General features: G+C 37.0%; 1 protein-coding gene across 6 annotated transcripts in view; it reads left to right on the top strand.

Moving 5' to 3' along the window:
• The window catches only part of ARB2A (ARB2 cotranscriptional regulator A), a 262,424-nt gene that overhangs the window by 121,523 nt on the left and 113,243 nt on the right, over positions 1-27,658 (top strand). For all 6 annotated transcript variants that reach the window (XM_071448712.1, XM_071448707.1, XM_071448708.1 and 3 more), the window contains one exon: positions 7,728-7,946. In XM_071448712.1, the coding sequence (XP_071304813.1) occupies positions 7,728-7,946 (219 nt within the window). The remainder of the gene's footprint in view (positions 1-7,727; positions 7,947-27,658) is intronic.

Here is a 27,658-nt window from a genome sequence, read left to right as displayed (position 1 = left end):
AATTTTACCAACACAGCTGTTTGACCTAGTGACATCATGTTTTGCATATTTCTGCATTTTAATGAGTTAGTCATTTAAAAGGTTACAAAGAAACCATAACTCATAAGTAATTAAATTATTTAGCAGAAGTATAAGATCTTCTGACATGGGAAGGTCACTGTGGGAAGGCAGGAGCATCAATGTACTGAATTGCACCTGTTTGTTGAAGATAGGTGCAAACCAGAAGCTTTACTGTTAGATTACAATTGACCTTTTTCTTAGGGAATTACTAAATACATGCACATGCTAAAAGCATCTGAATTCCCTGTCATTGAGACAGAGGATTTCTGGTCACAAGACACTAAATGGGAGTTGTCCTTCAAGACTTTGGATAACTTCAATATTTTACAGAAAACACTTCTATGCATGATGTGTTTTTCATTTAGAATACTGAAATACATACCTACAAAGAGATTGACATTTAATCTTTTCCCATGGTATTTTATACATAAACATTTTTGGAAATGAAAGGTAAGATCTTGGCATCTTGGGTTGCCTTTCTTCATGCTAAATACTTTACAAATCAGAAAAAACCCTGACCCCATTGAAATATCTGGGTTTCAGAAAGAGAAGGTGTTTGCGAAGATTTTACAGTATTACAAAAGCAAAGGAAGTAAGGTTTATTGTGGAATGAATGGGTATTTTTTCCATATTGTGTTTCATAGAAAATGCACACTTAACTATTTGGGGGTATATTCATCATGAAGTGCTAATGAGAATAATCAAGACATACTGTGACATTTTCAGGGAGGAGGCAAAGCGTATTGAGAAATGAATTGCAGTTGAGAACTTTTGCTGTCAGCTAATGGGATATTTGAAAATACCGTAGAAACATTTAAAAGATCCTGCAGTCCAGCTTTGCATCTGTCCTTATTTGAGCATAACTTTCAGGGGGTAACTGATATTCTCCTTGGTTTCCTTATTGATAGATTTATTAGAACCAATAAATACTATTTATTCATGTGGGCTTTATTAAAATTATTTTATTTATTTTATTTCTGATTTATTGCTTTCAAAAAGTTCTATTTATATGTAAATAACATTTTCATTAAAATCTTAGTTCTTCTTTCTTGTACCTCTCTGAAGCATTTGAAATTTTTGTTGGAAAAGAGTTTAAAATAGCTTTTTAAGGCAGTGGGGGAGAGGATGAACTTCTGGAGTACAGACTTTACTTACAGATGGGGTTCCTGTAGAATATCTTGAGGGCAAACTCGTGAGTTCATTCTTAAACAGATTGTATGGACCCCAAAAATGTTTGTACTTAGTGAAGAAAAGCAGAATCTGGTTTTACAGCCTGGGCAGTTGTGGACAGATTATTTGCAGCCCAGTATCCTGCCTGCATGGCTGGGGTGGATTGACTACCATTCAGTCTCCAGTGATTTCTACAAATAGCCCAAATCTTACATCAGGGAGAAAGGGATGGGTCTCATGTTTAATAAACAATGTTTTGAAGCAGTTGAACACGAGCATTGCTCTTTCTGTTAATTCACAGAATTAAATTAATGCTATAGCATTGTTTCTTGTATCTCACTTCCCACTAGAAATAATTTCCTGCTCCAAATCCTAGTGAAACTAGTGCTTGTGAAGGCATGGAAGTTCCCTATAAAGAATACAGTAAACAACTGAGGATGTAAAAATCCTTTTAATACATGGATGTTTTTATTCAGTTTGACCTTGCAAACAAACAGCATAAACAGGGTTGCAGATCTAACACATAGACATATTTGGGTTGCTAATTATAGAGATGTAAAACATTAATTCTTTTCAAAACTTTTCAACAGTAAACTCAAAATACAGGAACAGCTTTTCTGATAGGTTTTTGTCGTCTTGAACATTGATATGTTCAGTATAGCTGCACTAGCACCAAAATAACAAATAGTAAAGTAAGACATAGTCATGGCATGTTTAATAATTTCCAGCATAAAGATTGTGAAACAAGATAAATACAGTTCTGCAGGCAAATACCTTTGGATGTAATGCAGTGTTCAAATAGAAGGCAGTAAGAGCGAGGAAATGGAGAGTTTATTGTTTCTATAGCACCAATATCCATTAAAAGTTAGTTACACAGCAGGTGGCAGTTTGGGTAAGTGTAAAGTGAATGTTTTGAAATAAAATAGCAGCTGGGTGACCTGGGATGTCAGGGCTCTAGACAGGGGTGTATGTTTGTCAATATATCCTACATGTTTTACAGACTCCTCAGGGACCAGGAAAAGATACAATTTCACCTTTTCTGTGCCAAAACATTTTAATTATATCTTCTTCCAAGTACAGCGGTTCAGTAACCAAGGAGCTGACATTGATGCATGTGTTGATAAAGCAGCAAACATTCAAAATGAGATTAACAAAGATTTTGAGGAAAGGCTGACAGCTAATTTTGTACAGTATTCTGCATCTAATTCAGGTCAGTGTAATGACAGAATATTTTATAACTGCTGTGTCATCTAGAAAGACTTTTATTATGCTTTGTGTATTAAAGATTTGTGTATATGAATGTACAGTTCTTTAAACATCATTCAAGCAGGTTATAACTTCTTTATTGAACATCTGTTGGTTGTAGCTGTAAAAAGGAATAAACTTAAGCATTTAGAAGCAATTTTACATATCCATCTGCATTAATCACAGTAAAAAGTTCATTTTGTCTAATTTACCTTGAAAATATTGACTTCAGATGTGCAATGTAATCAAAACTACCATGCACTTTTTGTGGCATTGCTTAGTATTTGCAAAAAAAAGTGGATGGAAAGTTGTAGTAAATGTATATAAATAATCAAACTGTAGTTTCTTTGTATTATGTGCTGTCTTTTGAAAACATCTCAGTGTATTTCTGCTCTATTCTCCTCCTTGTTTGAAGGTAACTCACATTCTTCCACTTCTTTTTGTTTGTGAAATTTTCTCCTCTTTTTTATCTACTCAGTTCTCCATCTGCTTTCACTTTTGTTTGCTTGAGCCGTCTCTCATCCCAACTTGATAATGAGGAATGCAGTGTGACCCTGACCTCTATCAGCCCATGCATGACCTTCTGACTCGCCCACATAACCTTTGACCTTCTCTTTGACAGCTTGATTAATTACCCTGTGTTATGATTTATGAGTAAGTGCTATGTAAAAATAATAGACAACAGGTGGTCCTCTAAAATCTTTTTGTCGTACATTTTCTTTTCCTGCCTAACCTGATGAGCTGTTTTAAGTTTGGAACTTAGCGGGACAAAGTGTGTTTGGCAGAGGCATGGCATTTTTATGCACTTGGACACAGTGCTGGAATTCAGGCAGCTGAGGTATATCTGGGATGGAAATATCACAGTGTTAGCAGGGTGCAGTTGCCAAAATGTACATTGGGTGGAAACAGAAAGCAGAATCAACTGACATTTCAGGCGTTTCAGTCACAGGTCACGTCTTGAGAAAATTGCTCAAATAATGGAGGGGGCATTTTTCAAGCTGAGCTGCATCTCCAACAGCTATGTTTACTTTAACGCTTCACTAGTGACTTCTGATTGGTTGTCATGACCTCATCCTGCTGTTGCACCTACAATGTTGCAATAGTGACATAGATAGTGACTTCTCACAGTAAAGATGGGAAATGAACAGAGCATATGTCTTTCAGAAAGATGAATGGACATTGCTGTGTCTCTTTTAACCACAGGCAGGTTTAAGAACAGAGTGCTTTGAGTTGCATTTCCCCAAGGAATTAATTCTGGTCTTGCTACCAACCGTCCAAATAGAAACCTGAACTTGAAAATTCAGGTTGATCAAACATAGGAAAATGATCTCTTTTAAATCCTTGCTCACAGTCCAAAAAGATAGTTACATAGAGGTCAAAAGATACCTCTCTGGTTCTGACCTCTTTTGTCACATATTGTGTCCTACCCTGATGGATTAATATGCAGATCTGAATGGTTTCAGCTCATTTCTCATGTGCCAGGCAGGGGAGATTTCAAACTGTTTGAAATATACCTCAAATACTTTGAGGTTCTTTTTTTTAAGCTTACCCCCTTGAACTTCCAGTAAGAGAGAACATACTGCCCCATTTCTGGCTCATGTATTACAATGGAAAAGGCCCTTCTACCTTGTTCTCTCTTAGTAATATATGTATTGTAACTGAGGTTCGTGATTCTTTCCAACTCTTGACTTAGTAAGCCTGCTTTTCCTTTCATCATCACAATCCTCAACCTCCAGAAGCAGCAACCTGAAGAATGGTAGGAGTTAGTGTAGATTAAATTTTACTTACCTTGAAGCACTACCACGTGAGGGGAAGAAATTTTAATCGGGTGCTTTAGTCTGAGAGAGAAACTGTAATTTTGTAGATTAGAGGCTGGGAGTTCTATTTGTCAGTGTCTGCCATAATTATAAGGTGTTATCACTGGTACCACTGATGGCTGAAGATTGATGGAGATGAGGGCGTAGTGTCCTTAAAGCTTAGCTTTTTGTCATGAAAAAACTTTTTATAGAGTGGTTTCTCTTTCTGTGCACACTGGTCACAGAGGAGAAAACTATTACATTGAAAACTACTGTTATGTTGAAAACTACTACTTTGCCTAATGTTTGCATACTTAATACCACTGGGTGTGGCAAGATTTAGAAACCCTCCTAGATGACTGCTACTTAAGGCATAGGTCACTATGTTTTAATAATGATGTAAATTTCATGGCTGAAATTGGTATTTTTAGTGACACTGATTTAACAAATAGCAAAGTAATACATAGTAATAGCACATTTAATACTTTATAGCTCGCAGGACTGTATATGGTGAAAAAAAGATGAATGCAGTCCTGCATGCAAAGGTGTTTCTGAACAGGACTTTCATTTTAAACAATGTTTTTTAATGAATGTGATTTTTGGCTGTGTTAACACTTAGGCCAAAGACTGTATCTTGTCTGTTATTAAATTTTGCTAAAGGCCTTTTTTAAGATATTAGTGGTCTTGTGTTCTGAGGTTTGCATTGACTGGCACGCTTCTCAAATTCACTGCATTAGTGCTCCCCTTTTTTTTTTCATTTCCTGATTGCACTGAACTTGAATGGTATAGCTACACCCACAAAAATTACTTTTTTTTTAATTAATTGAAGTTAAAAGCCGTATTGTTTACACTAATGTTATTTAGAGCAGAGTATTTATTTTCAGTAGAAAATGTTCAGATAAAGGCTGAATGAGAGAAGTTGTAATTGGCTGTATTTCACCAGTAATTTTGGTTTTCTATGTTGATTTTTATATGTTACTCTCAAATCTTCTTTCTGGTTCCATTGTTTTCTTCTTGAAATTTAGGATGCAGAAGTACAAGGGAAAGGGAGATACACCATATCATGTAAGCAAAACAGTCCAAAAAGATATTACTTTCCAAAGAGAAAGACTTAGGCTTTCCCATAATAGAAGGGGGGAAATAATCTTAGTTTAGTTATTACTTAATTATTTTAATTCTACTGTCAGGAAAGGCCTGCTATCTGGGAGAATTTGTGAAAAAATATAAAGGGAGTCATGTTAAAGTGCTTAAAATATATTTAATAAAAATCCTTTAATTGATTTATAAAATAGTGAATTTAAAAATAGAATCTTATTTCACCTGTTGAGTCTACATGAAAAATTGACATTGTGTCCTCATAAAAGGGGACAAATGAGTAATGTAATTTTAAGTTGCATGATCAATAACTTAGACAAATTCCACTTCTCTGATGATTTTTGTGACTGTTTTGTGATCAGGTCGAAATGCACAGAGTTTCAAACTTTCAGATCTGTAGTAAACACATGAATTTTGCATTGTGTAGAAAACAAAACAAATCAATACACAGAAGTCTCTGCTCAGAACAAGCAAGTCAAGAAGATGAAGAGCCCCAAAACTACCAGCCTGCCAAGTACTGCAAAAACTCCAGCAGTAGCAGGCTCAAAAACTATCCTTTCATCTGAGATGTGCAGTTTAGGAAGATTTGTAAGCCACATTCTTCTCCATGATGAATTTGGACTTTGAAATTTTCCAAGCTGTAAAATTCATGTGCTTATAGTATGGCATTGTGCATTAATATGGCCAGGCATGGTGTGGATAGATTTTAAAATTTGTCTTTCTGTTTTCTTTCACCCTTTCCCTATTGTTTATTTATATTTTTGCCTGTTTATGTATATTTATCCTAGTTGAATTCATGGCAGGCAGGGCAGGGCAATCATGTGACAGAAGACCCCTTATGGTGCTGCATCTAACAAGGAGACAGTTTTCTCTTTGGCCTGTTGTGACCCTTTTTTACTACATTGCTTATGCCAGAGGTAGTATCCTGAATGCCTCTATTTCACCCTGTTTAGCAGAGTGTAACTGTGCCCTTTAACTTGTTTTTTGGTGGGAGGAGAAGCTACAGCAGACGTTGGAGAAGGGCACAAGGATAAGGGGTAGGAACTCCCTTCAGATGTGATTTTGATAGCTAGTCGAGTGTGTCCAGCTGTAGAAAATCAGTGAGTGACAGTCTGTCTACCTGACAGTGGCCACAATGAACTACAAGATTTGTGAATGGCTCTACAGAATAGAATAAAGCAAGCCCAAATAAAGTATCCTTTGTTGGGGTGGACTTGGTTTGCTCTGGGCAGCTAGGTATGGGGGACCTCTTTTGATCCTCATGCCAGGACTGATTGCAAAATGAAGCACCAAGTGAGAAGCTGTAATAAAGCTGTTCCATTAGATAATTAATATAGATGTTTCTGAAAAGTAAGTCTTTATTAAAATTTACTTCTAAAGGATAGCTTGATTTTGACTGGGAACTCTTTAGGGACGTATCTGTTAAATGCATGTGCTTCTCTTTTTCCCCTTCCCTTTGCAATTATATCTTCAATAAATATTACGATTTTTTTTGTGATTTGCCATCATTTAAAAATCATAACATTTGATTGGCTGGTTTATTCAAGATTTATTTCTCATTCATGAATTTTTTTTTTTCAACCAGCCTATTTCCTGAGGCAAAAAAAAATGTACCTTATACAGTCAAAAGCATCCTGCAGGTCACAAATTTGCTCTGCATTTGTTTGATATACAATATAATCCCAGTGAACTTTTACAGCAGATTTAAAGGTGCGCTAAAAAGTCAGACCCACCATGAAGAGTTGACTTGTAAGCAACACCACTGAATCAGTTTTGGTATTGATTCATTGTTACTGCTGCTATTTGCCTCTGCCTGGTATGCTTATTGTCAGCTAGACAAAAGGTTTTACTATTTTAAAATGTGGTGAATAATTTTCACATGCTTTCTTTAATGTATCTATCTTTATATATAAAATCTCTCAATCCTTTTTATTTTAAAGGTTTTTACTGGCTGGGCATAAAGCTTTTTATTCATTATTGTGTAGAGTTCTTAAAGCAATGTTTTGCTTTTAGTTCCTGTATTGTTTTCTGAAAAAGTCATATAAAGTGCTTATGAATAAAACAATATATTCAATTATTTTAAAGGTAAAACAGGCAACTTTTCTGATGCTGAGGGATGTCTATGAGCATAAGTACATGCACTGATACATATTCACACATCAATATCCTGTTAATGACAGAATATTCTTAAAAACCTTTCTATAAATGATGTTCTGTGAAGTTGCTGAAATAAATAAAAAAGTTCTAAAGAGCATTCAAGTAAATGCAAAGCATTTTCAAGCATTAAATTTCCCTTTTCACATTTCTTCTTGTTTGTGTGTGTCTGTGTGTCTATGTGTGTGTGACTCTCTTCTAAAACAGGAAGGCTATGGAGTAATAGTTCTGAATCCCAATGAGAATTATATTGAAATTGAGAAGACAAAAGCCCAAATACCGCTGTCTGCTGATATCTCAGATGAACCTGCAGAAAAGAGAGAAAGAAAAGATAAAATCCAGAAGGAAACAAAGAAGCGGCGTGACTTCTATGAAAAGTATCGAAATCCACAAAAAGAAAAAGAAACTATGCAGATCTATATTAGAGTAAGTTTCTTTTGGTTTTGTTTGCCCTTCTTTATTGATGCATATGTATGTTTACTGCCTGTATTGGCTAATAAATAGCATGCTTTGTTAAAAACAAATACATTACTGAGATGGAATTCAAGAGTTTATACAGAGTTCCTGGCTCTTTATTCTGTTGGTATTTTTGGTCATTTATTGATCATGATGCTTTGGAAGTATTACAGAAAATTTCTTTCTAATTTCAAAGGGAAACTTCAGATAAACCCCAGAGGAACTCGCTGATGTTAGCAAGAAAGAAATTATTTAAGAAAGACTTCTTAAAAAGCATTTTATAAACAGAGGTGTTCATAAGAAAAGACTTTGTAGTGAAGCTTAGGCAACATACTATCTTCACATGTCATGTATGCATTTATTGTATTATAAATGCATACATAACATGTAAGCATTACATGGGAAGCAGTAGTTACAGCCTGCTAGTTTTTATCACCTGGCAAATTAATAGTGTATTATGGAAAATACCAGTGTTCATCTTGTGTGGTAGCAAATTTACCCTGTAATGTATTGTTTTTATATGAGCTGCCATCCATTGTGTTTGAGCTAAACTTTTGAAGGCAGATAAAGGAGAAAACTTGCTAATATATTAATAAATATTTAAGCTAGAATAATTTGAGAATGGTATGATAAAGAAACTCTGTCCCTTGCCCTTTTCTGACTCAGTGAACCTTTGCACTTTGTAATGCTACCAGCATGGGATCATTATAACAGTGCTACCCGAGGATTTCTAATTCTGCAGGGGGCACAAACAATATTACACGCACATTGGCACATTCTGCTTCATGTACATTCTATGCATTATACACTCCAGACTGAGTCATATAATTTCCAAAACCCTTATTATGAAAGTCAGCATTTTCATTCAACAGTAAAACATATCAGAAACTCCACAGTGAAGGTAAAACAAACCAAAAAAAATTATGTCATTGTGGTGAGAAACAGAGAAAAATACAGTAAGATACATGTTAGAATCATCTTAAATTTTAATATGCCCCTGCTAATCTTTTTTTAGCATAACAATTTTTGTAGAAGAAATATAACTGTGCTGGCTAGTTAAAAGGGTTAGTAACTTGGATACAAGATTGTCACTAATGCCATAAATATTTATTGTCTTTTGAAAAATACCTGAGTATGGGAAACAAAGGAATGCATATATATCTACTCAAAGTCACCAACAAGGCACTGTGTTTTCTGTTTGCATTTGTTTTATAAGATGCTATTCTACCCACTAGCCAAACCCTCCTTCTTAAGAGGGGCAACCAGTTTTAACTTAAGGTCCATGAGAATCCAGTGGACAGTGCCGCTGTTTTGTCTGAAAAGAAGTCTAGTCAGCATACAGGCTCAGTGTTCCCTTGTTGAAAGTGAACCTTTTCTTCAAAACCTTTTTAGCAATTCAACCTTCTAATGACTCTTGCCTCATGATACGTGAAATTTGGTTTCAGTAGGTTTGACACCCCCAAAATATAAAATTTCTTGTTCCATCCCATTTTCCTTTCTGCACAGCTCCATGCCTTAAAATGTGACTGTTGATGTTTTCTTTATTTGATTTTCTTCAAATCAGGGAAAGTAGTATATGTTTTAGTGTAAGTGTGGTTGGTAGTCTCCTTCTTCAGACCAATAAATTGAAATTGGGTCTTCTGATAAGTATGGTGTTGTTTTCTGAAATTATTATTTTGGTTTTTTTTTTAATTAGTAGACTCTAGTACAGTTTTTTGAGACAGAAAGAAAAGCATACCTGCTTTAGTGTATTGTGGGACAAACCAATGCAATTTCCTTGCTTATCAATTTATGAAACAAAACTGGACACTATCAATAGGGTTCCATTTACTCTGTTGGTCAGAACTGCTAAGTCTGTAGATGATTGCAAGAGGTGTAATGCCATATTTGCTATTTTCTTGCCTCCCATGCTTGAGTCCATATTGCAGAATTGCTCTCTGCCTGCACCCAGGGACTTGCCTCCACAGGTTGCTGTGTTGGTGGTGGTTCGGGGTGATCTCAAAGGGCAATTCAGATACAATCCTGCTGTATAGTATAGTATAGTATAGTACAGTATACATTTGACTCACTAGGCTCTTGAAATAAAACATAACTTAACAGAGATATTTAAGGATGGTATATATTAAGATTTGTAATGATCTCATCAAAGAATTTTGAAAAACCTGAGCAGGCCTTCTGTCAACTTTGCCAAGTAGGAAAAAGCATGGATAGACTAGACGAAAAATTTCCTTACAGGAAGGCTTTAACTTATCTAACATGGAAAGAAAAACATGGTTGTGTCAAATATGCTGAAGAAATTGTTTCAGACTGTTAAGCAGCAGGAATAAATATTCTCAGTTATGTTCTCATAGGGTCATTGAGATCTGTTGTGATCTAATGAGGAAATGCCATTTGAACAAATTAAAACTGTCTGGTCGATGTTCCCACTTACGCAGCTAGATTTTTCAAGAACCAGAGAATTAGAACTCTTCCTTGGTAATTATGTTTATTATTACTAAGTATTTTCTTTATTTTCATAGTAAAAAAAATAGCTGGGTTATTCAAGAATGTGTAAAAGCTGAATCTCAAAATACAAAATATCAAACTGCACTGTATTTTTGTACAAAATGAGTATAAATGAAAATGACTATGGCAGTGTGTAATGCATTAAGCATAGTGCTCTTGAAAGATCAAAGTAGTTACTGTTTCATGCTGGAAGTTTCCTTAACTATGAAATAATGTACTTTCTGGCATACATTATGGCTTGTTAAAGGAACTGATTTGGTCTGGGTAATAAACATCATGTCAAACATTATGGCAGGAAAACCTGCTTAATATGTTTTGCAATAAGACAGATTTTTTTGTTCTTGAAAACATCTGCCAACTGAATTCACGAGTGAAGACAGAAAATGTCATCAATTCTGTAACATTCTTGTAAATTTTATTTCAATTTTAGCAATGCAAACCAGGAAAAAAAACTTTTGATAATCAGCATTGACTATAATACTTTTATGGAATGATTAAACACAAGCATTTTACTTTTATATAATGTGCTAATGAATGCATATGAATTTTAATACTCTTACTGTTCAGATTTTAACAAGCATATTGACAGATCATTTTAAAAGCATCTGGTTTTTAATGTGTTGAGTGGAGGATTGAGTAAAATAGCTAAATATGTACATACATCCTTTTAAAAAACATATTTCTATCCTTAGTTATAAACAGTACCATTTTTTCTTAGACCACCAGAGGCTGCTCTGTACATATGGGCTAATGCTTTTTTTTAAAGTTTCCCCCCAGAAACTTCTACCCTAGCCAGCCTTCATTTGTTACCGAAATGAACTGAGAATTTGTTGCTCTCTAACCTTTTTCTATGGAAACAGATCATGCATCCTTAAATGTAGCATGATCATTCCTTCCATTCTCAGCCATCTCCCTATAGATTCCCTGTATTCCCTATAGATTTACACACTGATGGTGTCTTTTCCATGTTAGAAGATACTTAAAAATGTAAATTAGTATTTTCCCCCTTCTAAACTGCATTCACCATTTAAAAAGGTATACTTAGTGGATTCTATAATATTATGCCAAAAAAAGTATAAATTGCATCATTTGATAGTAATTTGCAATAATGTTGTTGCCCCAACAGTTGAAGGATATCAAAGAGGCAACTAAGGAAGAAGTAGCAAGAATTACTTTTATCAGACCAACTATAGGGGTCAGGTTTTGTGGACAAAAGGCTAAGCCTTTCCAAAGCCTGTATGATAGGAATTTTGTCCTTTTTTTCCCCACTGAGCTTATCTGCTTGAATAATTCTTATTACAAATATTATTTTTACTATAGCACAATCTATAGCAGTGCCATTTCTATTAACAGCATATTAATGAAATTAATTTTGGATGTAGCATACTTTTCATAATTAATTTTCCCTATCTTCTGTGACAGATTAAGTAGGAAAAGATCATGTGCAACCAGTTAATCTGTTTTACTAAAAATCGATAAATATGGATAATTTGTGTCAGTATTTAGGAAAAAAGTGGTAAAGTTGTTTTAATACACGGTTGAGTAAGCAGTGACTATTGGCAGACAGGAAATCCTGGCAAGCGTGCAAGCACAGTTGTGCCGTTTCTGCTCATTGTTCGGTGTGGCTGACACGAAACGCAGCCTGACTGGAGGTCACAGCAGAGTGTCCGCTTGTGAGGGATGACCTTTCAGAGCCATGGATTTCTTTCACTTTGAGGATTGAGCCATTTCCCAACATAGCCACAGTCTCACCAGCTGCCGCTTTCACCCTGTGGCCATCTCTGGGCCAATGACCTACCCTCTGACTTGGCAAGGTGCATGCCTGCTTTTGTCCAAAGCCTGTGTGACTACATTAGCCTGCTGCTGAGGCAAAGCTAATAAGCTGTTTATTCCACCAGAGGAGACAAAATGACAAGCTCTAGGCAAACAGCTCCTGAGAGGTAAGGGACATGTTTAGCACAGAGAATGTCTGTGGCAAATGTGGGCGTCAGGACTTCAGCCCCTAGAGTCTCACGCTGATGTTTTGTTTCCCCTTGTACAACAAACAATGCCTGTTCTTTTTCCCCTTTTACAACAGCCAGCGTTACTTTATATGTACATGTCTGAAATACCACATGGTTTTACTCTGCCCACTTTTAAAGCCTGTTACTTCCTTATGTTCTTGAGAAGTCTCACTTCTAAGCAGCTGCAAAATCAAATGCTGATAGTAAAAAGCTTGTGAGAACTGCCTAGAAACTACCATGGTGTTGTTCTTGCCCCACGTAGTACTGGACACTGGGCATTTAGAGTTGAGAAGACACTGCAGGTCAAGTGCTGAAAATAAATGTGTAGTGACATTTTGAGTGCTCCAGTAACACCTGGAGAGATCTGGTCTTGCAGAATCTATGCTACTAGAGACCTGCACCACTCTGGGCCAGCAGCTGGAAGCTAAACATATACCATGACACTTAGCACCTGCAGTTAGGCTACCACATCATTCCTAAAAAGTCAGATGAGCTTTAAGTTCTTACAGTAGTTTCTGTAAATCAGAAAGAATATGCATGTCATGTTTCATGCTATTCATACTACAATGAACAGGCATCTTACATTAAATAGCTAAACTGTGGAGAATTTAAACTCGTGTTCAATAATTTATGCATAGGCCATTTAGCATGAGCAGCTAATTTAGGTATTTTTAATAATCCTGAGATTATAAAGAGTTCTTATAGTAAATTTTGCATTTACTAATCCTGGAAAGTTTTATTTGTCTTCTTTTCCTTGAGTGATTGAGAAATCAGAGACACAGATAATCAGTGAAGGGAAATCCTGTATCTCTTCAAGAACACCACTGGCTCTTTTCTCTGCTATACCCTCTCTTTGTTCTGCGTTTCACAAGTATGTTTTAATCAAAGAAAAGGAATATCTAGCTTTGGTGTCTTCCAGACGTCCATTACATGATGCCATGTAATGACATGTGTCCATTGTTAGATCCAGCTCCTAAAATGCAAGGCAAGCCATGTAAGTTTACAAAAGAAAGAACCAGCTTGCATTTCTCCTCCCACCATGAGCTGTATGGTGCTCCCATGGTGCTGAAAAAAGATTCTTGCTTACAAATCAGAAGAGTCCTCCTTCTTCTCAGATGGCATTCCAGCTCATAAATGTGGCTAGTTTGTGGGGTAATGGTGGAGAAAACTGGCTCAGCAGAATGCAGACATACTTGTTGCAGGAAAAAGTGAATAAAATCACTCAAAACATCTTGAATGCTCATGTTGCCTGGTTTTGATTGTAGACTGACTGCAGCAAAGGACTGCAAAGACCTTCTAGGTCTTCTGAGCCAGGGCAAATTGCACTTTGCCGGTATCCTTTATCATTTATCTAACAGAGCGCGAGGATTGTAGCTGATATCCAAAACCAAGGATAATATTCTCTAACCTTCTGCACACAGTTGCATGTTTTGCTACTAGGTTTCAGTGTGTTTGGTAAAATTGGCAGAAGGAATTTAGCAGGAGCTTGAGTGGCAACACACACCTTTTTGCAAAACTTGAATGTTCTTCACATGGGTTTTTCTTGGTCAGCCATAAGACACTTAATATAGTGAGAGGTGATAAAAATTAGTTTCTAAGATACATATTTGTAGCTATCTTAAGCTGAAGGGCGTTATTGCAAATTAACCCTTTTCTTTGGAGACATACTACCCCACCAAATCCATCCAGAAATAATTATTTAGTTTATTAAATATATTTATTTATTTTAGAGAGGAGGATATGAGGGCTGTACTGCAGTGCATGGAGATCAGAAAAACATTTTTGGAGTCTAGGAATTGAATGTCAGCAGACAGGGAGCTGGGATACAGGATGCACAGTAAGTTCAAGGATTTTTTTCACCTCATCTGCTACAGAAAACAAAGTGTAAATTGAGGAAAAAATATGAAGGGGGGGGGGGAAAATCTAGCTTATGGGACTAAGTTAAATCTAGTGGTTCCTGTGTAGGCTGTTTGGCTGCCTGCAGCAGTGACAGCTGCCAAGCGGACTAGAAATAGTGGAGGAGACAGAGGCGTGGAGCAATGTAGAATAAGCTGCCCAGGAAGAAATTCTGGTTCTACCCTGCAATTCATAGGTGGCTGAAATTTGAAAAATTAAGTATTATAGCAATTAATTAATTTAATTTTAAAATCCATACAAGTTAAGGATTTTACTAACCAAAATTCTTATTTTTTGTGAATTTATATATTGTGTGAAGTTATTTTGAATTCTTTATATCTTGAACAATAAGATTGATCTTTTTAATCAGTTTGTTCCCATCATGCTGCAGGCAAAGAAATATGCTTTATTGGGAGTCTTTAGAAGACCTTTTTGTCCTTGTGTTCTTGCTATGTCTTAGTGAACTCCATATCAGATCAGCACTCCCCCAGAATTAGGTTTTACTAACTTCAGAGTCATTAACTTCATTTTGATAGTGTCCAGGCAGAATTCATTCCTAGTCTGTTTTACAATTATCTCCAGACATTAATTCATCTAAATTTTGAGAAATTTTCCCATTCCTCTCTCAGCTGAATTCTTGGTTTTTTTCTCTATCTCTCTGGATAAAAGTGGATTCTAAACTGATCAAAAATGCTTCTGTCTTTTGTGGTTGGAGGTGTTGGTAGCAGGTTTTCTCCCCTGAATGGGCTGCATGCTGTTCAGACGCATTGTTCTACACTTTTCTTGTTTAACAGTTGACTCTCATTCTTTTTCTTTGTCTTTTTTGATCAGTGCTTGGCAAGAATGAATTTGTTGATACTCAGTGAGGTGTATTTTGTATATTTTCAAGTAAAACTTGAATTTTTACTTGTTTTCCCATAGATGGCACTGCTTGGAGAGAAACTACTAAGTGAGATTGATGTGCATTTAGAATTACCAAGAGTCGTATGTGTTGAGGAAACCAAAGATTTTCTGGGCTCTTAAGCAGCACTTTGAGATCTTCTTGTCTGGTACTTCTAGTAAAAACATGGCATGAGAAAACTATCATGCAAGTACGCGTGCAAGTTTGTGCACACAGGCACTACAGCAAAGCACACAAAAACTACTCACATTCTTGCATGTTTGGCGTCCTCTGAACTCCATAAGATGGCCTCTGACTTAACGCAGGCTATGGCAGACATAGGATACATGAGACTGGAAAGTTTTCTTTTTCCCAAAAGCAAAGATTTAATCAGTGTATCCAGCTATATAATATAGCAAGGGATTTAAAATTTATTTAGTTCAGGCAATACAGCTGGTACTTCATAAGCATCTGCAGTGTGTTCTTTTGGACTGGTGTTTCCTTGCAGATGTTCCTTCATTCCTATCTCCTATCTTTTCCACCTGCTGTGTAACTGATAATAATCTAATTTCATGGATCTTGCCAGTTCAGCCTATGTCCTATAAAAGTGGACAATTACCACTTAACTGTGTCACAACTACTCTGTTCTTAACCTGGGAAAAGAGAAGCTTTAATTGCATGTAGATATTAAGATGACAGATCTTTATATCTTTGGGATCTGGTTTGCTGAGGAATTCTTTTGAATTTATCAAATAAAGTAATGAAGAAATTTAGCAAAGCTTAGGCTGCCTAAGTAATTTCGAAAGATTTCCAGGTGTGCCCTTAGGCTTCAATGCATCACTGCCCTCTCACATTCCACTTTGTAGTACATCTCCCTACTTCTCTAGCTACTGCTCTTTTCATGTTTGAAAAATGAACAAACACATTTGATGACAAGATTGTGTTATTTATCATGTATCCCTTGCACTGGTTGCAAAAAGAAGGTAGGCTTACATTTAATGACTGTTGATTATCTTTAAATCCATTATGAGTGAAGACTGTGTGTGAAGTTATCCTCAGTGAGTTATGTCAAGCTTTCAGTTGCTGCATGCTGCTCTGACTGCATGCAGGCTCTGAATGCATTGCCTTAAGTGAGTAAATGAGTTATGGATGTGATAGATCTTAAAATAACAGCATTTGATTGATTTAAGACCACTTGTCTTAAATACCTTTCTTCTGCTGTTTGCTGTTAGTTCATTATGTTCTTTTACCATTTCCTTTCCCTTTCTGTTTTGAGCTACTCTAGCTGACTTACAGTTTTGCTGATGCATAAATTGATTTTTCTCTGGTGAGTGCCAAACTGTGTTGTCACTGGAGCAGAAGTTGAGACATTATTGTTACTCTGTTACACTGGTGGTAAATAACCATGACATCACTTTCTAAGAACACCGTGAATAGAGCTGTTTCTACTCAAAGATAAAGTGACCAGGCAGAGTTCAGCTTTGCTAGACTATCAAAGACAGATGGCAAAAGATGACCACTGCCTCACTTGTACTGTGGGTCCACAGAGCATACAAATTTGGAAAGGTAATGTTCTGGCATGGAAGTAACAGAAATTATTTCATGTCCAAAGTGCTGCAGTCATCTTCAGGACTTCTCTGGAGTGTGTGCAAATGCCTTTAAATCAAGATTTGAGGAGCTTTCACATCGTACGTTTCTTCACTCCTGCAACACTAGAACTACGGAGCTCCCACTTTCTTGCTTTTGTTGGAAAGTATGAGGTATGGCAGTTGTGACCAGTCCTGGCAGAAAGCACTTTGAGCATAGTTTTGGACTATGTGACCCTCAGGTGTTCTCTCCAGCTGCTGTAGTTCAGTGATTTGACATTGTGAAGTTTCAACTCAGCCCTCAAAGAAGTATTTGATCTGTGAGTAGACTTTGTGGACATTGTGAAGAGAGGCAAATTTCATTGTCTCAGAACATTTACTGCTACTGGGGTTGTGGTTGGCCATCCACACTAGGAGGGGTAGGTGATTTAGACCAGAAGCTTACCAAGCTATCAGCATGGTTAAAACAATGTGATCTTGCACATGTACTGCTACAGAAATGCATATTGAAAGATATAAACCCCTACATACAGGCACTGATATTTCTTGGTATTTTTAACACTGGGATGTTGAGCAAATATTCAAATATTCATGATTTCTTCAGAGCTCAAGAATTTCCCCAAGACAGATTGTTATCTTGAATTAGCCTGAAGGATATTCAACCAGAACAGCAGTAGGAGTTTTTTCACAGATGTTGTCCAGATGTTATTAGCATGACCATTCTGGAATAATGGAGAGGATACAAGTGCCCACATCCTTCCTACTTCCTCTCCTTTGTTATATTTTCATCAGGATTTTGTCTACCTTGCTAATTTTTAAGTCCACAAGATTTCATTTTCAGCTATAAAGCAGTTCTTGAGTTTCAGAGTAAAAACACCCTGTGACATGTAAATACATCATTTGCAAAGTGCATGTTTAGGAGTGGATAGACATGACAGAATTAAGAAGTCTGTCCTTTATTAAAGCATTAGTAAAGAGTAGTTTAATTAAGCCTGTACACAACTGCTTCTTAGAAGACTTTGTCTAGCAAAGCTTAGGTGCAGGCCAGTGCATTGCCTACAGGTTGCCTTGAAGCCCCTACACAGAAACATTGCTTCTCTTCATCTCTGACACCTTTGCCCATGTTCATGAAGAGTTACAAATTACTTATGAAACTTTTGTCCAGTTTTGTGGGAATGCTGGACCTCCAAACAAGTCCATGCTGCTTGGGTGTTTGGTCATTGCACTCGGATAGAATGAACATGATCACAGGAGTTTCTAAGATGCCTGGTACCTGGCAGCTGTGAGTTCTTACCACTCATTTTCATGTTTATTACTTAACAAGATTTAAGGTTTAGAATATGTTTGTATAAAAACATTTACTCTAATAGAGCTAACAACAAAAAATAGAAAAATACGTTCAACGTAGATTGTTAAACAGTGCTCTGCTGTTCATTATAAGAGCTGCCAGAGCTAGCTCTTACAGTATCTCAATTAGCCTGAAGATCTGGATAATCAGCTTCTAGAGGGCAACCAGAACTAGAGACAAGTTACCCAGGGACTTATAGCGGTTACAGCTTTAATGCTGATGCCATTAAGAACAGATCCTGCAGTTACCCAGATCCATTCTTCTACACAATCTCTTCCAACACAGAATGGAGTCTGTCCTTCTTCTCTTTTCCTGTTTATCCAGGGAACTTCTGTTAGAATTGTTGTCTTTTTTCATCCTGGTGTAATGGTTTTTAGCAAACTCAAACTTGAGATGATAAATGTCAGAGAACTAATTTGTAAGATGGACATCGGCATACAGAGGAGTTCAAAAAAAGGAACTAAAAAACCATAATTTTTTAAAATTAAATCTCAATAAGGATCTTTGTCCCCAAAACTAAGTAACGGTTTGAATGAGGGAAGGCTACAGGTGTTCCAATGCACTTAATCTTTGTCTTAAAATATGTCAGACAAATGGTGTTTTCTAATAATGGATTAATGTGGCATCAAGGCCTATTTGTAACAGTAACAAAAGTGGCATCCAAATGATTTTTTGAGGGTTTTTCTTATCCCACACAGCAAAATAGACATAGATTACATATTTTATATAAGATACATATTCACAGGATCTTCAGTTATCCCTGGAATTTCTGTTCTGTTGTTGTTCAGTCTATAATCTCAATGAGACACCCAATGTTTGGACTATGCCACCTGAGTTACAAGATTGCTTCCAATTTTCCAGTTAGGTCAACCAAAAAAATTAAGATATGATAGAGGGTCGGTGGGAAAAATTCATATCAAAACAACTGCTCAGTATGTCATTATGACAACCTGCTGTCACAAATGTGCTTCTGTTTTAATTTATGACAATTAATTGCTAAAAGTAATTTAATCTGACAGTGGCAAGGTGTTGAAAGACTCCTGAAGATGTCATAAAAGTGACCTTTCTGCCCATGTGCAACCAAAAGCCATTTTTAACAAGGAGGCTCAAAAACAGTACAACTTCTTTTGTACTTCGTTAATTAGTTATTGATTTGAAACAATGCTCTGCCAAATATTGTCAGATTAGCTAGACGCCAGGAAGGTCACAGTGTGACAGTCTAGTCCTGATAATCTTATGGTTTATAAGAATTCTTTTTTACTTTGAACCTTTTGTTCTGATATCCTGAGAATTACATTTCCTGGCTTTAGCATCTGTGCTAATTTAAAATACAGCCAAGCTGTCTGTTATGTAATTGGATGTTTTGAGTTGTTAAAAAAAATTGCAATGTGTTAGAAGAAAATTGCTGTTGATCTAATATCTAATGATCTTCGACGACAGCGATGCACCACTACTGCAATGTGAATGGCCTTGCTAATCTGTGTGGAAAAGAGCCTGTTTTAATGAAATAATCAACACGAGGGAATCACAGAGTTCAAGACAGAGGTACGACAGGCAGGTTCTGAGGTTGTGTAGCAATTCATTGGGATGAGAGATCATTTCCTAGGGTACATTATTGTGAAACAAAAATAACAGAGGTGCATCTGCACAGGAAAATGAGGAAGCAGAATTCAGGGTTAAATAGCTAAACATTCAACTTTTCAGCTTATTCAAATGAGAAACAACAGAAGATTCAAATCTGAATTTCAGATTGTGTTTGTTTTTAGATAATTATAAGCTAATGACAGTTCCTTCAAATACAATTAACTGTAGTCCTCTACATATTAAGGCACTTAACCAAATCTTTGTAACTGTGCATTAAGTAGTATATCAGTTTCCTTAAAGTACTGAGCGCTTTGCAGTCCTTATTAAGAGAAATAAAATAGCTTTGAGCCTGTTAAATCTTTCTTTCACTTAAATAACTGCTGTTGAGTGTAATAAATAGAAATGGAGAAGTGAAGAACAGTACAGAGCAAAGCCATTCCATTTCATTTAATTCGCACAAAAGATAGAAACTCTGTAACAGAGATTTTACAGTTGAGGTTTGTTCTGAAACCATAGCTGTTAATGAAAATACTAAATTGTTACCTTACTTAAATGTGTTGAAGTTTGGGTAGATCCGTTGTTTCCTGTGATGGGGAAAGCTGCATTTTCCTTGGCAAAAATGGTATTTTTCTTGCAATAGCATGGTTTAAAAAAAAAGTCTGTTTCTCATTACAGCATATAAACAGATTGAAAGAACAGGATAATAAATAGGCTTTTGAGTACTATAGAAAATAGAAAAATAACAGTTCTGCATGACTTCCATTGGGAGTTTTTGAATGTTTCAGGTGCATTCATTTCCAAAGAAATTGCTTTTAGTGTTGAGAAAAATGCGTGTAATCAGTTAAATGACTGGCATGATCTCTTTGCGTCTTATGAAGATAGTTCTTTTTATAAAAGTATTGTATTCATTTTTATTTATTTGCTCTCACAATTAATCTGTTAATTGCCAGAAACATGGCTGCTAAGGAAGTTATCTATGAAGATACAATCTGATGGTTTGTTTAGGAAATACTCTTTTTTCCCATAATTTGGTCATACAAAAGGCAGTGTTTGTTTGGGTCTGTTATGTTATAGGCAGAAACACATTGTGGGCAGTCCCTGAGATTGAGTAGTTTGGAAAGAAAAAAGTACAAGGGACATAAAAAAATGAAAAATGTAGGTATCTGTAACAGTACTGAAATGCAGCTTTGCAGTCTTTGAGTATTTTTTACCAATTGGAATATCTTTGGCCAAGCTGCTATAGTTGTTACTTAAATTAGAATGTGTAAGTTCACCTGGAATCCTGCAAATTATATGGAAAAGGGAAAAATACACAAAAACCAAGATGTCTGTCAGAGAGCTAAAAGGGAAAGCAGTTGGCTTTTTTCTTAAGTAAAACCTCCTCTGATTAATTACCCTCCTTCCTCCTATTTATTTTCTTCTCCTGAAACTTTTTCATCTCAGTGAGTCAGCGATGTTCCTGTGCCCAGACTAAAAAAGATGACTATCATATTTGTGTCTACTTACGTTTTTCTCTTAATTAACTTATTGGTGAAGGTCATAATTAAGAGCCACTGAGTAACTGATTTTGCCTGATTTTTTGTTGGTTTTGATCTCCTTTCCTGCACTTTACTAGAAGACAACTGGGTGGTGATGGCAAGACTTGCCAGACTCCAACAGAAGTAATAATGGGAAAACCCAGACTTGAGCAACAGCCTGATAAAATTGTCTTACTCTGTCCGACAAGCAGATACTTTATTAAAGACAATATAATAATATTTGAGACTTAATTAAGCCTGAAATCCAGGATTTACTTTGTAAACAGCAAACCCTTTCAGGTTACAAAGCCACTTGACTTTCCAAATAAAAAGCTGAAGAAGTAAGGAGAGCATTTGAACAGAGAAGCAGAAGGTATTTGCCATGCAGAGAGGCTGAGTCATTGCAGAGTGAAGGACATAGATAACGTTTGCTGCTTTCTTTATTTTTGCACAGATCCATTCCAAACTCACCCTGTTTAACTCTCAGTTTCAGTGCAAATATAAGAAATCCCATCTGCAGCACCAGCCTCCTAAAAATGCTCATATATCATTTACCATCTACATGCTTCTGACATAGTGGTGCTCTGAAGCCCTCCTATGAAGTCCCACATTTGCCAAAAAGGAAGTATAGTATTAAACCAGTGAGGCAATAATGCAGCTGAGACCACTGGCACCTCTCTGAAGAGCAGTTGTGGGCACTGACTGTGTTGCTCTGTGGTTTCAGGGCATTGCTGAGCAGGTTTCAGAACTGTTGAAATATTTTAAGTGACGGCTTGGAGGCAGGGCCTGTGGTCAAGAGAGTGGAAAGTGTTTTGATTTCCAGCTTGTTCCTCACCAGGCAGAGGTGATTGGAGTACCTTGGAAACAGGAGATGAGAGTGGTTTGGGGTTTGTAATCCAGAAGTTCCTTTAGGTTTTTGGTTAGGAACTGTAGTGATTGAGGGTTTAGCTGGAAAAATGCTTTTCTGTCTTGGAGTTGCTTTTTTTTTTCCTCTTGCGTGCCATAAAGCTGGAGTATAAAGCAGAAAAGTAACTCCCTCCTGCTGCCCTAGCCCTAGCATGTTAGGATCCAAGCTTGCTCTGTTGAACATATATATATAGCATAACTCTGAATTTTATTTCCTGACCACTCTCACCAGGGAAAGCCCAGCTTGCATTTGAAGTGGGGAAAGTAGGACAGGATTTGAAGTCATCTTCAGTGGTAATTGTGGTGGGAGCTAGGGAGAGCAGGAGCCCTGGGGAGGAGACCAAATACAAAGCATAAAAACCATGGCTAGGCATCAGTCTTGCATTAGCTAAAACTTGTAATTTTAAGCATAATCTCAAGAGTTGTACCATAGCAAAATGCTTTGTCATCCCATGAACGTCATCCCACGTTATCACCACTTTGTCCCAAACCAGCTCTTCATCCCCTCTGGCCTGGTGGAGGAAATTTAAATTTTGTATCAGTCCGCCAAATGCATTTTTGGTTTAAATCTTTTATTTGGCTATTTGCTATGCCAAATATTGCATGTTTCATGGAATACTTTTGGTTTTAGCAGGACTGTTGAGATTGCAAGCTTTCCTGATGAATTGTGGGCAGTTTTGGTGGTGGGACTATCTTTAACTCAGTATCACGGACATTTAACTGCAAAATGTAAGATTTCTGGTCTTTCTTTGTGCTGCTGACTCTGTGCATACAACATTACTTCATAAGGGTCTTCATAAGCAATATCGGGAACACTTCCATGACCAGCCCAAATCACAAAATAGGTAGAAGAAATTGAAACAGAAGCATCTCAAATAGATTTGGGAATAAACTGAGATCTGTAATACAAAAAAAAACAACTTCAAGTCACTTTGCCACTTTGTTTTCTGAAGGCATGTGCCAGATAACAACCTTGGCTGTGCTATTTGTATCCTGCAACTCCACAAATGAACAGACTTAGCTCTTGTGATACCTGGTCTCTCCTTCTGTCTCAAAACTGGCTGCTGCCTGCTGCCAGAGTATGTATCTTGCCCCTACCTCAGAAAGTGCCCTTTAAAAGATAGTACAATTTTTTATTTCACCCCTTCTTCCTGTAAGTGCGAGAGTATGGCATTTTTACATCTGAAGACTCATGATTTAATCCCTGCTAAAGTCATAAGTAAGGAATTTCTGAATACAGATGCTGAATAAAATAACATCACTCATGCATTTACATGATTTTAGTGTTGAACCAATGCAGATGCAATGTTCTGTGTTTCATAGAGCTACACCAGACATTGGTGACCATGAACCCATTCTGCACAGCTGCTCAAATCCTGCTGAGTATTGTGGTTTTAATATGGCAAAGTATGCAAGTAAAATCCATGCAGAGCCCATAAAGGAGGAAAGAAATGTGTCCTCTTATTCAGAATTTCAAGGCCAGAGCATCAACTGTCTATGGTTTCATCTCTTCTCTTACTTTCTCTCAAGTTGTCTCACTCAGGACACAGCAACAAAAATAACTTGGTTGACTCACTGCCCAGTCTTCATCATCCCTGCTTTCCTGTGTTCTTTACATAACCTGCTAAGCTCAATTTCAGATACATGTCAGATTTAAGATTTGGTATAATTTGCCTCCACTGTCACTTTTTCCTCCACTATCTCCCCCACTCACAACTGCTTTGCTGCTGAGATGGTCTTGGTGCTTGTTTCTGCAGCATCCTTTTGTCTGGTTTCACACAGCTGCAATTGCCCAGTACAGAAGATACTGCTATGGCATGGTTCCTGAAAGCCATGCTTCCTGAAAGCCCAGTTATGTAAGAGTTGAGCAAGAGCCAACCCATCTTAATGTTTACATATGTCCATCTATGTAGCATACAGATTAACATTGCCTATTGTCAGTAAGTAAAGCAGAAATACAATTCCTACGGTTAATAAAAGATCCCTGGTGTCTCCTGGGATCATCTCTTGTATTGTAGTAGGGAACCTTTCCCAAATAACTGTGCAAGAATTCTCTCAACTCTGTGATTGAAAAGGTAAAAAAGATTTTCAGGTAGATGGGATGCTTCCTAATATGCTGGAATTTCTCAGTTAAAGTCAAAATCTGGTTAAATGTCCTGGTCTAGACACTTTCAAGTCTTGTCTTCATGTACTCATGCTGCAGAAATATATTAATACAAAATACGTACTTCCACTTCCTTTCCTATTTTCAGTTTATATCCTCTCTTTACTTTAATCCTCCTCTGTGGTTGTAATGCCGTAGTCACTGTCTTTGCTATGGGGGGAAAATCACATACTGGCTGGTGTTTTTGCTTGTGTTTCAGCTTTATTGCCCTTGAAGCTATCCTGGTTCTCAGCCAGGACAGCTAATTTTTTCGCAGTAACTGTGAGGGAACGGAGTCTGGAGCCATGTGGGCATTTCTAGATTATTATTCTGTATCACCTCTTGTCACTGTCAGGGCAGAAATGCTTCCCAGAAGGAAGGGGAATGGCTTGTGGTCAGGAAGAAGAGCATGAGTGAAGAGGATCTGTCTGCCATTTTGTTCATTTGTGGGTCACACTGGGTCAGCTTGGGCTCATGAGCATTTTTGACATGTAAATCACGCTCTTTTTACTGTACCTTTCTTATTAATAGTGTTACTGTTACTGTTTGTTTTCTTATTTCATTACTGTTTCCAGTAAATTCTTCTTATTTCAACCCATAACCTCTGTCTTTTGTGTCTCCCGCCAGACACAAAGAGCAGAAGAGCAGTGGGAGGAGCAGTGTCTGGTTTGGATTAGTCTTGGTTGGGGATATCACTAAATTAGGGAGTAATGTTCCTGAACCATGACAAAAGCCTCTTAGACCACGTCCTGCATGGAAATTTTGGAGCTGCTCTGGTGGTAGTAACCCATCGTATAGTTTCATTTTGTTCTCTCTAGTGAAAAAGTTTTTGTCTGATGTACGGCAAATATTTGCAAAAGGAGTGAGAAAAATGCAGCAGGTGATAAGCATCATTTAGGGCTCATGAAAGGTGCTGTTGTAACAGGATATTTTTATACTTATATGAATTTTAAGTGTCATGATTTTTTGGAAGGGTTGGGGTGAATTGCAAAAGTTTACCTGCCCCAAGGCTCCCTGAGGCAATGGGACAAACTGTACACAACTGTCAAGATATTACTGGTGGGTAAGATCTAGCATCTCGAGGGACAGGAGATCAGAGCCTTCTGTATCCTTCTGGCCTCCCAGCCAGTGTGCAATTCTGTTCTCCCGTATTTAACTCATGTACCATACTTGTTTATAGTAGCTTATCAAGCTAGAAGGAGAAATTGTTTTGCTGTGATAAATGGTAATTAGAGAAATCACCTTCAAATAAATTCTTTTAAAGCTGGCATATTTCCCTATTTGTATGCTTTCCCTTGTCTCAGAAAAATGTGATTCCTACTTCTTGATTTAAAAAAAGCCCTGAAAGTAGAAGGTTACCAGATCTGAAAACTTAATTTTGTAGTGTTTATTTTTTTTCTTTATGTGACTTTTTTAATTTTGATGTATTAGAAGTTCAAGATGGGGATCTGAGCTGCTCTGCCTCAGTAAAGCTAATAGTGGTTCAATGCCTCCAGATTCAAGGCCTCAAGGCCTATGACTTTCTGGCAGCCGGCTACTTCGGAGGGAAAAGAAATGAAAAAGGGAAAAGAAAAAGAAATAAGTAAAATTTGGTGCTGAAACACAAAATACGTGAACCTGTCATAGTAAGCAGTCTCAAAGGGCAAGCTGCTTTGCGGGAGCTAATTAACCTTAGGAAATAATTACACAAATATGCAAATGTTGTTTAGACAATTCCATGTGTTATCGACTCAGGTAGTCCATCATAACTGCAGACCTTGTAATGTCTAGGTGTTAGGATCTGGCATAGTTGATAAGGCTTCAATTGCTGCATCACTCCAACCTGGTATTTAACAATTAATGACTGTGATATTACACTGGTAAATTTAACCTGTTTTTTGAATGCAACAGAATGTCATATTGTATTCACAGTGTGCATACTGCTTATCTGTGTATACCTAATGGCTCCAACTATTAAAATGTTATATACCTTTCAACTCCTATCACTAACCATGCTGGAAAAAATGGCAGACCAAAATATGAGTTCACTCCCTCCATGTTTCTGTCCAATGGATGGCCCAGGGGTAGCCTTGTTTGGATTACTTTGCATTGCATTAACATTGCACTAGGGCCTTTTCACATCATACAGAGCTTAATCTTTTCTTCCCTTCATGTCTAAGTGCATATATAATGATCAAGAGGAAGGGTTTTCAGAGGGATGGGGACCCACAACTCCAAAGAACCAGATGACTTATTTTGACATAGAATTACCTGCTGTAGGTAAACACTGCTGACCAGCTTTCACAGTGGGAAGTCGAAGTTCAAGTTTTCCTGTGTGTCTCCAGCTCAATCTGTTTCACAAACGAGAATGCATTCAGCCTGAGATGCCTTTTGAGGTATATATTGTGATTTCTCCAGGCTGGTGTCCATTCATTTCTGTACACTTGTGTAATTTCTGTACAATTGTGTAGATAATTACGTAAACTCTGACTGGAAGACCCCCTCTCTATCAAATAACTTAACAATGTTCAATATAAGTGCATTCAATTTAGCTTCAGTGAAATTACAGAAAGCAACAGCTGCCTGAGACTGTCACCTTTCATGCTGAAAATGCAGCATCCTGTCTGATAATTTAATCCAAGCCAGGCAGTAGAGGTTAAACCTCAGAGACCCAGTGCAATTTGAAATCCTAAGGAGATCAGCTGTGCACTGCTCCTGCAGCTGGATATTCCATGTACACACCTGGAGCTAGGTCTGAGGTATTTGTAATAGGGGCTAGTTAGAAGGGAGAAAAATAAGCAGATGCTCTGAAGAAAGGGCATTTCTTCTAAGCATTTAGGACTCCTCCAGACTCCTTACACATATGTGCTTTTCTTGCCATGCTTAGGGTTTAGCAGAGTGTACAGCAACCCACTTTATCCTGACATTTTATGGTTGGGTTTTTTTTTGTTTTGTTTTTTTTTTAAACTGGTAATAAAGGAAGTGACAGTCTATATTTAACTCATTCTAGCTCATTCCTTTTTACTTTATAGAATCCTGTTGAATCTTTGTACTAGACTGTGAAGCTGTGAAGTTATTAATTTAGTTTACTAGAGCACTGGTTATGTTTTGATTGGTGAAAGCTTTTTTGGGCTGAGTTCAGAAGCTTTTTGCTGATGTCTTAGTCTTGTGGAACCTAAAATGGTGTGCTTTTACTAGCAGTGTGTCAAATAATAAATTCAAAGTAACCTGAAAATGCTATAGTATGCAGAAAAAATGTCCTCTTTTTCTCAGATTATTTAAACAGCATTGGGTAGCTATACAAAAATTGCTGTTAAAAGTATCAATGCCAACAT

The sequence above is a fragment of the Agelaius tricolor genome, unplaced genomic scaffold (assembly GCF_023055355.1).
Source record: "Agelaius tricolor isolate 1412-34295 unplaced genomic scaffold, bAgeTri1.0.p SCAF_27, whole genome shotgun sequence".
Taxonomy (NCBI): Eukaryota; Metazoa; Chordata; class Aves; order Passeriformes; family Icteridae; genus Agelaius; species Agelaius tricolor.
This window is presented reverse-complemented; position numbering and strand designations above follow the sequence as displayed.